This window comes from Lissotriton vulgaris, chromosome 12 (genome assembly GCF_964263255.1).
Source record: "Lissotriton vulgaris chromosome 12, aLisVul1.2, whole genome shotgun sequence".
Classification (NCBI taxonomy): Eukaryota; Metazoa; Chordata; class Amphibia; order Caudata; family Salamandridae; genus Lissotriton; species Lissotriton vulgaris.
The window spans coordinates 642,990,512-643,003,071 of record NC_141700.1 but is presented as its reverse complement, the minus strand read 5'-3'; the positions used below and the strand labels follow the sequence as shown (position 1 = coordinate 643,003,071).

The 12,560-nt window shown below is 44.9% G+C and overlaps 1 protein-coding gene across 2 annotated transcripts in view; it reads right to left on the bottom strand.

Annotated features, from left to right (window-relative positions):
• PIEZO1 (piezo type mechanosensitive ion channel component 1 (Er blood group)) overlaps positions 1-12,560 on the bottom strand; it is a 901,942-nt gene that overhangs the window by 78,221 nt on the left and 811,161 nt on the right. For both annotated transcript variants that reach the window (XM_086945809.1, XM_086945810.1), the window contains one exon: positions 396-654. In XM_086945809.1, coding sequence (XP_086801935.1) covers positions 396-654 — 259 coding nt within the window. The remainder of the gene's footprint in view (positions 1-395; positions 655-12,560) is intronic.

Here is a 12,560-nt window from a genome sequence, read left to right as displayed (position 1 = left end):
AGTCCGGCAATGCCTGCCGAAGGACGTCTTCTGGATTTTGAAATCCATGTACCACTGAACGAGGCATCATGTCAATAGCGGATCTTATTCAACACCCAAGAAACAAATTTATTTGCACAAGTCAAAAGTGCAGTCAGCATCTGGAAATTCTCCAGGGGTTAGCCTGTACATATGTTCTGGTTAGACCGACCACTCATACTATATTAACATTCCTCACAAATAGGGAATTTGTGCATTTTTTTGCAGTATGAGCAAAGTTTCGTGCTCACTTTACATTACTTGGATCCAACCACAGGGATTGTCCAATGTCTTTAGAACCTGTATGTGTCACAAACAAATTCACTTGTTTTGAAGCAAATATGAACACCACGCATTTGTGTTCTTCAGAATCCTACCTCAGTGTACACAATAGCGGTCATCCAGAATTTCTTGCTGGGCCGGGGAATGGATAGCATTGCCCAGAGGAAGATGAGGATGGGTAAGAAGAGGGATATGACGGACGCTGTCACCATGTTGTTGAGAATAATGATGAAGTAACAGAGAAGCTCCGAGTGAGCAGCGATGAAGCTGTAAATGGCCAGCAAAAGCTTCAGGAATCGGTTCTGGGATTTGTAGAACTGCTCAGACTCCTTTAGTTCCTCAAAAGGAAACTGCCTAAGAAAGTGACAAGCATAAAAAACACATAACAGGTTCATTAAACATGTCTATCTCATAATATAGGTGATGAGCACTATGATTTGCTTTATATTCAGTAGCGCCTTCCACTCGCCGGTGCCGAACCATGATAATTTTCCCTACATCATGAAGGAAGGAAAAAATCTTTACATTTTATAATCAATCATTTTATTAGAAACTTAGCATTCTATAAAGTTTGTAGCTAACCCCTTGGCTAAAGGTGGCTTAATATTCCATGTCTTACACCAATAGTGAAACTGCCAAAGTAGCTGGGTGAGATATAATCATGAAAATTGTTTCCATTCAATTCAAATGGCTACTTGGTGTTTTGGACATGTCAGTGACACCAATTAAAAGATCAGTAAACAATTTTACATTCCCTATGCACTATATTTCAGCTTGAGCATTTCAACCACCCATTGCCTCAAGAATTAGTAATAGAAGATGGGACTTTTGTACATGAATGACATTGGTACAGGGTTTTCTCTATACAAGTCCGCCCTTGTTCAACTGTTCTTCCATCTGGATTTCCCTTCTCTGCATAAATCTCTGTGGGGGTGGGAGTAAAGAGAGAACACTTGTGTGCACTGAAACTAGATTAATATGCCCAAAAGATGCCAGGTCTCCAACCAAAGCAAGGCAAGCCGTGGCAGAGGAAAGAACATCCAGTGTCCTTGGAGGGTTGGAATACACATTTCTATGACAAGGTGTCCTCTCATTTTCTCATGGTTAAATTGGGAATAGGAGTCCAGATCACAAACTGGAAAAATGTGGCCGATACTGATTGTTTGGGATGGTGCAGTGAGCTAAAAAACGGTGATGGAGCCCTGATCTTTGGACTGGGTAGGAGTGTTCTGCTTAATTCAGATACTCTGTCCATCACCACCCCCTTTTCTGAATCGATACTGATTGTTTGGTCTGCTCTTTACTCTCTGCATGTCCTGAGTTACTATTTGTCAGCAGGGCGTGTTTTATAGCCATTTGTGGATATCTGTGCGTGTACAGGGGATCATTGTGCATTTTCAGCTCCATGAGTCCCTAGAGTAGCTGCCTGAGGGCAGAGAGAAGTTACAGAGGTGATATCCCTACCGTAAGGTAGGTGGTGCACTATTTAAACCGTTTCAACTGCACGCCGAATTTGTCTCAGTTTTCGCACTACGGGCGGCCTTCACAGTCGCCATTTCACGTTGATAGAAGGGCAAGTAGACTATAATTCGTACTTCTGAGGTGTTTTTTCTGCGTTCTTAACGCGGGATTCTGTGATGTGACCATCACAATATTAATGATAATTTGGTCCGCATTAGTAGATCCGTTATTCTCCCATTTGGTTATCTTTACGAGTGAGCTCCTAATGTAGTTAAAAGATTTGTTAGTTTTCGTTTATAACGTGACAGCTGTTCCACGAGTGTGATTCCCCGTTTGTATGCACAATAGAACTCCGTCCTATAGAAACCGGTCCCCGGAAGCTTGTTTCCTTCCCAGTATAAGAATTGGCTTGGTAGTTTGGTCTGCCCTGTTCCCATGATGCACTGGGCCAGGGACAGACTAATTTGCATGTAGCCAGGTTCTGAGCTGGGATGGTGCAGTGAGCTAAAAAACGGTGATGGATCAAGCCCTTATCTTTGGACTGGGTAGGAGTGTTCTGCTTAATTCAGATACTCTATCCATCACCACCCCCTTTTCTGAATCGTTTTGTCCACCATAAGCGTGGAAGGGTATACTCAGATGTGAGTCCCTTGCTCACTGCACCATCAGGATTCAAGCAAGCCGGGCCGAAGACGGCTGAAATGCCAGAAACCGGTCCCCGGAAGCTTGTTTCCTTCCCAGTATAAGAATTGGCTTGGTAGTTTGGTCTGCCCTGTTCCCATGATGCACTGGGCCAGGGACAGACTAATTTGCATGTAGCCATGTTCTGAGCTGGGATGGTGCAGTGAGCTAAAAACGGTGATGGATCAAGCCCTGATCTTTGGACTGGGTAGGAGTGTTCTGCTTAATTCAGATACTCTATCCATCACCACCCCCTTTTCTGAATCGTTTTGTCCACCATAAGCGTGGGAGGGTATACTCAGATGTGAGTCCCTTGCTCACTGCACCATCAGGATTCAAGCAAGCCGGGCCGAAGACGGCTGAAATGCCAGAAACCGGTCCCCGGAAGCTGGTTTCCTTCCCAGTATAAGAATTGGCTTGGTAGTTTGGTCTGCCCTGTTCCCATGATGCACTGGGCCAGGGACAGACTAATTTGCATGTAGCCAGGTTCTGAGCTGGGATGGTGCAGTGAGCTAAAAAACGGTGATGGATCAAGCCCTGATCTTTGGACTGGGTAGGAGTGTTCTGCTTAATTCAGATACTCTGTCCATCACCAGCCCCTTTTCTGAATCGTTTTGTCCACCATAAGCGTGGAAGGGTATACTCAGATGTGAGTCCCTTGCTCACTGCACCATCAGGATTCAAGCAAGCCGGGCCAAAGACGGCTGAAATGCCAGAAACCGGTCCCCGGAAGCTTGTTTCCTTCCCAGTATAAGAATTGGCTTGGTAGTTTGGTCTGCCCTGTTCCCATGATGCACTGGGCCAGGGACAGACTAATTTGCATGTAGCCAGGTTCTGAGCTGGGATGGTGCAGTGAGCTAAAAAACGGTGATGGATCAAGCCCTGATCTTTGGACTGGGTAGGAGTGTTCTGCTTAATTCAGATACTCTGTCCATCACCACCCCCTTTTCTGAATCGATACTGATTGTTTGGTCTGCTCTTTACTCTCTGCATGTCCTGAGTTACTATTTGTCAGCAGGGCGTGTTTTATAGCCATTTGTGGATATCTGTGCGTGTACAGGGGATCATTGTGCATTTTCAGCTCCATGAGTCCCTAGAGTAGCTGCATGAGGGCAGAGAGAAGTTACAGAGGTGATATCCCTACCGTAAGGTAGGTGGTGCACTATTTAAACCGTTTCAACTGCACGCCGAATTTGTCTCAGTTTTCGCACTACGGGCGGCCTTCACAGTCGCCATTTCACGTTGATAGAAGGGCAAGTAGACTATAATTCGTACTTCTGAGGTGTTTTTTCTTCGTTCTTAATGCCGGGATTCTGTGATGTGACCATCACAATATTAATGATAATTTGGTCTGCATTAGTAGATCCGTTATTCTCCCATTTGGTTATCTTTACGAGTGAGCTCCTAATGTAGTTAAAAGATTTGTTAGTTTCCGTTTATAACGTGACAGCTGTTCCACAAGTGTGATTCCCCGTTTGTATGCACAATAGAACTCCGTCCTATAGAAGTAAGAGCGTAACTAGCTTTCGAGGCTATCTATAGAGGGCAGAGTCATTTTGAAAAGTGCTACAGCACTACCATTAGTATGGATGTTTAGCTGAGGGTTAATATAAGTATTGGAATAGTTCCAACTGTCCCGTTTTTCTAATCGCTAGGGTTCTTAGTAATAACAGGGGCACATCGACGCATAACAATAGGCAGGTATTGAGATAATTATATTCACTCTCGTCTTTTCCAGGAAGTGTCACTCTATCGAATCTTTAAAAAAAAAAGAATTATGGAACCTCCAGAAATTGCACGACAACAAAAAAGAACAAGCATTTGCAATGCAATAGGTCTCGCATTTGCAAGAGTTGGAGCTATTGGCATTGTAAATGACAATGCCTTTTATTCTTTTGTTTTGAAAACCTAAAAGCCATGCATAAACATGCACTTTGTAAGTATAGTCCTTGCTTACGAGAAGCAAGGCTGTCAGTAAAAGAGACTGCCAGCTTTGCTTCTCATAAGCAAGGACTACAATTACAAAGTGCTTGTTTACGCACAGCTTGCAGGTTTTCAAACGCTTTTAATAAAAGGCATTGCCATTTACAATGCCAATAGCTCAAACTCTCGCAAATGCAAGACCTATTGCATTGCTAATGCTTGTTTTAATGAACTGTGCAACTACAGATTTGACTCTAGTGAGTCCCCGCTTGTTGCGGCGCATAGTACTGTGAGCCACAGCATCCCAATGCTAGCCGTGCCAGGGGAAGGCCAGATTCCGACAGAGTCGGGTATCCCTGAGACAACATAGAAGGAACAGTTCCACAGTGTCAGGAAGCCACCCGAGCCCTGTGAGCCACGGATTTCTCAAGTCACCAGAGCCTGTGGCCGGGCAGAGAAAAGCAGTGAGCCATGGTGGCACAGAGCTACCTTAGACCGTGGCAGGGCATCCTTTTAAGATGAAGTTTCGTGCAGCTCTGTCTTAAATGCACCAAAATGATTACAAACACAAAATAGTTTTTTCCCCCCCCAAGGACTTGCGAGTCTAATAGGCACCAGAGAGGCACCAGGGCCACCGCATTCACACTTATAAACATTTGCATAGCTCCCACGCGGTTGTCTCTTGAGAGGCGCTGTATCAGCTGCGCGTTTTCCTGCAGACCCCGGCCAGTATGCACTAGCTGTAGTGCAGTGTGAGGGCAGCAGCAGCCCAGACCCCTCTGTGGAGGACGCCCCCTGACCAGCTGTGCGGGGCTAACAGAATGCGGGTTGGATATTAAGCCGGCCTTTGATTAGTAATTACAGTTATATGGGAATCCCAGGATATTACATGATAATCCACATTTGTAAAGCGGCACAATCACCCGTAAGGGTCTCTAGGCGCTGGGGGCCGTCGGTAAGATTAAGCAAGCTATTGCCCAGAGTCATGTTGGTAATTTGGAAACGTTACTATTGATGCCAAGCCCCTCCAGAGATCAGCCCCAGCCCGCTTTGAGAAGGTTGCAAAAGTCCCTCTGAAGCCCCCTCGAAGGGATTCCTCAGATCTTGCGGTTGTCGAAGTGCACATAAATCTGAAAGGCGCTGCTTCTGAGCGCTCCATAAAATCATAGCTTCCCGCCCCTTCCTCCGGGAGAGCCCCCTCTCCTGACCATTCACCCATTAACCGCCTCGTGTTCATATCTAGGCAGATGCATTCAGGGGACGGTGGCGCTCAATGGGGCTGTGTGGCAGCCGCTCCTAATTGGCGTTAAAGCACTCAGTACTTGGGAGCATATGCGGGGAGGGGGCTCCCAAGTTCCATCGAGCAGCACACCCACCCGCAGGACCCTCAACCCGGAGGGGAAAGGCAGAGCAGAAGCTGAAAGTGTCAGGGTATGAGGGAACGGGAACTGGTACGGACCGAGGGACATTACCCCTTGCATTCCGCAGGTGTGGGAGCAAGAAGGGGGTTAATGGAGACCTGCCTTCTACAGGCAGAGAAATCTCGCTATAAGCCCCACAGGCCAGGCCACGAGGAAGGGCCAGTTGTTCTGCACTCTGGCTCTGCAGTACAAATGGGAAAGGGTTGGGGGGATGCGCACCCCATGGGGGGCATCGATGGAAGGACATTACCCCTGCATTCCACAGACAGGGCCCAGTGAGGGGGGTTCATGCACAGGTGCCCTCGACAGGCAGGGATATCATGCTATAAGCCCCTCAGGCCAGGCCAAGAGGAAGGGGCAGTGGCTCTGCAGTACAAATAGGAATGGGTGGATGCGCACCTCATGGGGGTCCTGGATGGAGGGACAGTGGTTTGGCTCCCCTCAGGCAAAGACCCCGGAGGGGATCTTGGCGAGCTGCACTGTACAGGCAGGGCCTAGAATGAGGGCTGCGGGCATCGGACTGAGCGCCACACAGGCAAAGCCCCAGAGAGGGTGCTTCAAGGCTTTGCACCCGGATGCAGGGGACCAATGGGGTGTGAGGGGGCTCAATACCCCAGAGAAGGGGTCTGCTTGAATCTCACAGGAAGGGCCATGAAAGGCTGAGAGAGAGTCCCAGAGTATAAAGGCGGTGGTCTCACCCGGCATAAAGAGGCCACTAAACAGGGTGCATCCAGCTCAGAGAGCCTGCAGTGAAGTCTGCCCAACAGGTGGATCCAAGGAAGACAGGATCTCGCACAGCTGTGGCAATATTTTTTCCTCCTAAAACAGTCTATAAATGGTAACGTTTGTCTAAGGCTATAAGAGTAAATAAATTTGCCATTCAGGTCAGAGTGAGCGTTGGAACTTCAGACTGAAGTGAGCTGGGGCAGAGCAGAAAGTGTGTGTCTCTCGAAGAAGAAACCCAGGTTGGGATCCGGCTCCCCACTTCATCAGCTTGTGTGATTCTTCTCCTATCGCGCCTCCTTGTATACAGCAACATTCGCAGCTCTTTAAAATGTGAATATTCTTCTCTGGCAAATTGAAAGCTTAGAGCGCATCAAACAAAGTTGGTAGACACTACTGAGAAACGCTGCAAGCAAATGCCGACCACAACAAGCAACGTACCTTTCTTGGATTGAGTGTTTCCGGTCCCTCTGCACGGGCGAGACACAGGAAGCCAGGCTGGACTGCCCAGGACTGCCTGCTTGAGGGCGGGGCCACCAGCACAGACAGAAAGCGGACGGGAGCCTACCCCGCGCTCCTGTGAAGGGAAGGGAGCTCGCCACCTACGAATCCCGTGCAGCGCCACTACCGCGGGACAGGACGAGAGGAGTATGAGAGACCCGGTGAGTGGGGGCGTCGGGGCACATTGACGGCTAGACTGATAGACGGAAGTCATTAGGTGCAGTCATTAGGCACGTTCGGCACGTTCACAACACCAGAGCTGCAGCGCCCAGGAGAGTCTGAACACGTGATGCGAGCCCGCCAGCTGAAGCGCGTCCTCGAGGTGAAATCACCGAGGTTATGCGCGTAACCACCCCCTCTCAGCCATTCCCAGGAAACCCACAACAATAGGTCTTTCGCTGGAGCAGAGCTTTGCGCTGCTAACACCAGCAAGACCTAAAAAGCACCAATCACATTAGTTCACAACAGCTGAACGGAAGCGCACAGGAGAGTGTGCACAGGGCCAGCAGAAGCGGCAGTGAGGCGGCTTTTTACATAACTTATTGATTTTAATTAATTCCATAACATGAGATCTATCGTAGAAATTATATATTGTAAGCCGTTCTTTTAACCATAATGGTGTCAGCGGCAAGAAGGGTTACGAAGTTTGAGACGTGGTAATGCTTTGGAATTTAAAAGCAACCGTAGTCCCAGTGAGGCGGCTTTTAACGTACCTTTGCGACTTTTAACACCGTGGTTAAATAAAAATCACCAAGCACATTAGATAACAACATCTGAACTGAAGCGCACAGGAGAGTCTGCACACGGCCAGCAGAAGCGCGTGCCACTTGCCTAAAATAATTCGAGACACGGAAGTCATTAGGCGCGATCACAATAACAGATCTGCAGCGCCCTGGAGAGTCAAGCACGTGCAACTTGCCTAAAAAAAATGCGAGGCACGGAAGTCATTAGGCGCGATCACAACAGATCTGCAGCGCAGATCTGCAGCGCCCTGGAGAGTCAAGCGCGTGCCACTTGCCTGCAAAAAAAAAAAAAGCGCGTGCAACTTGCCTAAAAAAAAAAACGAGACACGGAAGTTATTAGGCGCGATCTCAAAAACAGATCTGCAGCGCCCTGGAGAGTCTGCACACGTGATGCAAGCCCGACTGCAGAAGCGCGTCCTCGAGATGAAATCGCCGAGGTGAAGCGCGTAACCACCCCCTGTGCCCCATTCCCGGCAAACCCACAACAATAGGTCTTTTGCTGGAGCAGCACGAAGCGCTGCTAACACCAGCGAGACCTAAAACGAGACACGGAAGTCATTAGGCGCGATCGCAAAAACAGATCTGCAGCGCCCTGGAGAGTCTGCTCACGTGATGCAAGCCCGACTGCAGAAGCGCGTCCTCGAGATAAAATCGCCGAGGTGAAGCGCGTAACCACCCCCTGTGCCCCTTTCCTGGCAAACCCACAACAATAGGTCTTTCGCTGGAGCAGTGCTTCGCGCTGCTAACACCAGCGAGACCTAAAAATGAATTAAAATATGAGCATTAACTGCGTACGGTTTAGTATAAATGTTAGGAATTGTTAGCTATCTTTGGATGAGTTCCATTGTAGCTTAGGGTCACTCACCAGATTGCTCATATACTATCTTTCCAGTAACCTTAACTCTTTGATGGCCTCCGTTCACCTTGAAAGAAGTTATCCTGTTAAAGTTATCCTGAATCAACTAGCTGCACAATTTTAGGTAATATAATGATGTTATGAAGATTACCTAATTGTACCCGTCTATAGTTTATTAGACTGCCTGACAGTATATATATTCTTTCCACATCTATAGGACGCTGTACAACTTACTTTTGATTGCTGAAGGATTTCTACTTTCTTGCTGGTTGACATACTAGAGACCAATATTATGGACTCTCTTTTTAGGTATGATGCTCTTGATCACTGGGTGTTGGTGACGGTGTCTATGAACTTTAGCTATGGACATGATGCGCTAGATATCCTTGAGCGGTCTCCGTATATAATGAGGTGTACTACATTAGTGTTATTATTTAGGATTTTGTAAGTGATTTAGAAATTTGCAGAACATCTGTTATGTATGTGTACTTTGATGATTGATATGCTCATAAGTGACATGTGGGTATCCATGATAGGTCAAACAAAACAAATTTAATTTTCTATGTACAGAGTTTCCTTGTGTGCCAGTGTTGTAAGCTGACATCTTGCTGTATTTATAGGTCCCCTGTGAAATGAAAGCGTTGTATCTGAAGTGGTCCTGAGGAAGGTGGTTCCAACAGCCTTCAATCCACCGAAATGCGCGTCGACCCAGTGCCGAGTCTCATATTTTCTTTTTGAGACCCGATTTGTTGGCAGAGAGCAAAACTACTATTTTCTTTTCTGTCTGATCCAAAACTCTACCATTGACAGATAGTGTTTGTTTCCAAGTGTGTGAGAATGAATGACAGTGTATGATTGGAGTTTGGTTTGTGTTTGCTATATTGAATCAGGAGGACCTTTTTTATTATAGATGTGTTGTATAGTTGTATGTCATATTTATATAATTTCTTGCAATAATCGTGGTTGTAAAAGAAATGTGCCAACGATTATATGCATCTAAGTCTATTTATGATGAAGTTATAACTCTTTGAATATTTATAATAATACTATGATGAATATCTTTTTTAAAAAAAGAAATGAAATGTTTTGATAAAATAATTTTTTTTTGAGATGATCACTTTCTGTCACTGGCATATTTTCAAATATTAGAAGTAGATATGTTGGTCCATGAGGGAAATTTTCATATGTATATATATGCTGTCCTCCCCTCTTTTCCCTGACCTAATATTGCTATATAGGAGGTCCGCTTATTCTTGCTTTTGCACTCTCACATTTTTGACAGGATTTCTCCATAGGACGCTTTGGGTAAGTGGTATGTAATTCAACAGTAGATGTACCCTAGTTATTCACTTTCCCCGTCTTTCCCTTCTTGGTAAACAGATAACTCCTAAACTAACCAAGTTTCTGTTTCAAGATGTAAGGTTAGTATTTGAATGCTGTCCTTTAGAAACAATGCAGTCAAAGTTTTATCCACGGTACATGAGCATGGAATCATTTTAAAATAGTTGAGTGACAATAGAAAAAGCGGCATTTAAAGAGGTAGGTTGAAGTTAGTATACGAAGAATATGGAGAAGCTCATGGTAAATGTCATGCAGGTAAAACAGTCTATGAAGGCAATGATAGTGACAAATAATGTACGGCCCCTTTATTTCAGAAATCATGGTGCAAAAGACTTATATCAAGAGAAATGGTAGGTGGATTGGGGGAAGGGTAGAGCTGGCTGAGCGTGTTCATATAATTTAGGAGGTCCTGAACTTGGCAGTTTTTTCTCAACGTTGAGTTCCATGGACATAGAAGGAAATATTACTACAATCTCTTTTTAGAAGAGAGAGGGTGAGAAATGGTAATACGTCTGATTATCTCTTACAAATAATACAGAACCACAGATCTAAAGCCAGGAATCTGGGTGTGGTCCCAGACGACAAGCTGTCTTCTAAATTACGTGTCAACTCGGTGGTCTCCTCATGCTTTTATGCTCTTAGAATGGTGAAGAAACTGTTCCCTTTCATCCCGGCTGATGCCAGGAGAAAGATAATATCCACTTTGGTGATGTTGAAAGTTGGTTATTGCAACAGTTTATTGATTAACGCACAGGAAATGGTTTTAAATAAGTTACAGCTGGTACAGATCGCAGCCGCCAGGATGCTTTCTGGCACACCAAAATTTAAGTCTATCTCCAAGGTGTTTAGATAACTTCATTAGTTGCCTTTAAGAAGCAGAAAAACATTCAAAGCGTTGTGTATTGCCTATAAGGCGATCTACAATATAGGGCCAGAATTTCTGAAGAACTTACTGCAGATATATACTCCCAGCTGACCCTTGCATTTGTCAGGTGCTAGCCTGCTTGTCATCCTAAGTACTTAGAGAACTCACTGGGGCGACAGAAGCTCTGTGGTTGTAACTGCTAAGCTATGGAATTCTCTCCCATCTTAGATCAGAGCCAGTCCTACTTTATTGTCACTTAGGAAACAATTAAAAACTTGCCTCTTCAATAACTAGGCTTTTTACATTTAGGCCATTGGCCTGCCTTCTGGAGCAGTCAGCACCGAGACACCTTTTGGTATTTGTGCACTTTATAAGTTGTTTTAACATAACATAACATCTACAAATGATTGTGAGATTTATTGTTAAGATTTAATTCCTCGGGGATCTTACAGTGCTGAAGGATTTTGTACCCTTATTGAAGGGTTGTTGTCTGATAGAGTATTATTTATTACCGCTTTTGCATTCTAGAAATGGAAAGTCAGTCCTTCAAGGGTACAACAAAAAGGTTATACTATTAAAGGGCATGTGAAGTTTCGAGGTCTTATTGCCATGTCATAGGATGATTGATTCTGTAATTGGAAATTTAGATGATGCTGTTGATGGTCTTGCTTTGTTTAGGTTATCTGGATTGATGAACACAATCTAGATAATGTAAGACTAACCAATTTCAATGGGATTTGCATCACATTAGACGTGCCTTCTGGGCATTTGCCATTTATTTACTTATTACAAGAAAAGGCAGCATTTAGATGCAACTTGCTAAATGTAGCAGCAGTTAGATGGTGTTCACAAGCAGGCAGGATTTGGGGATCAATGGTTTGTGGATATTTAACAATGATGTAACAATACAACATTTATTTCTTACTGTATACACGTTTACTGAGGTAGATTTATTGGGGGTGTAGCTTGATTAAAAGAGTTCATGAGATTCTTTCAGGATGATGTGTTTTAATGATTTGTCTTGAATACAGCAGGAACATAGAAAAAGTGAATAACTGCTTGGAACTGAGTTTCAGTAAAATGGTTTCAACAGACAGAATGAGTACATGCTAGATGGTGTGAATGGTGGTTTGGCTGTACTAGTAGAATTGTAATTGGATGATCATAAATTGTAGGCTGGGATGCCTCCTGTTAGGGAGGAGATATTTATGGATGGAATATTATGATAAACAGTTAATGGACTGCCCTGTTCCTTGCTAACAGCCATCTGGCTTGGTGTCAGTATTCAAAGATGGGAGTGTGTCTGGGAAGATTATAAAAGGGTCCTTGTGACAAAATTAAGGACTTTGCCTTTGGGGGGTTAAGTATTGACATAGACCTCCTAGGAGGTTGTTGCTGTTGTGCAGTTAGTTCAAGAGAAGTGAGAAAACAAGTGTTTTGGCTGTATGATAGAGAGGGAGCCATTTCATGTATGAAAAAAAGTTGGAACCTGGTTGCTGTGGCGATGTTGGTGATGGAAGTTTCCACATTCACAGATGAATTGAAGTTTTGTTTTAGATGGCTGGCTGAGGTGAGTTGGAGTATTTGAAGTGGTGTCTATTGGGACACTGAGGGAGGTAGGTTAAGAAGCATTTGGAAAGTATATCATTTCTGTTTTGGATGAACTCAGTTAAAGCAATCGGATAGTCATCTAGTTTTCGAAAGAAGGTTTGAAGTGGAAGATTAAAAGTAGGAAGTGGAAGATC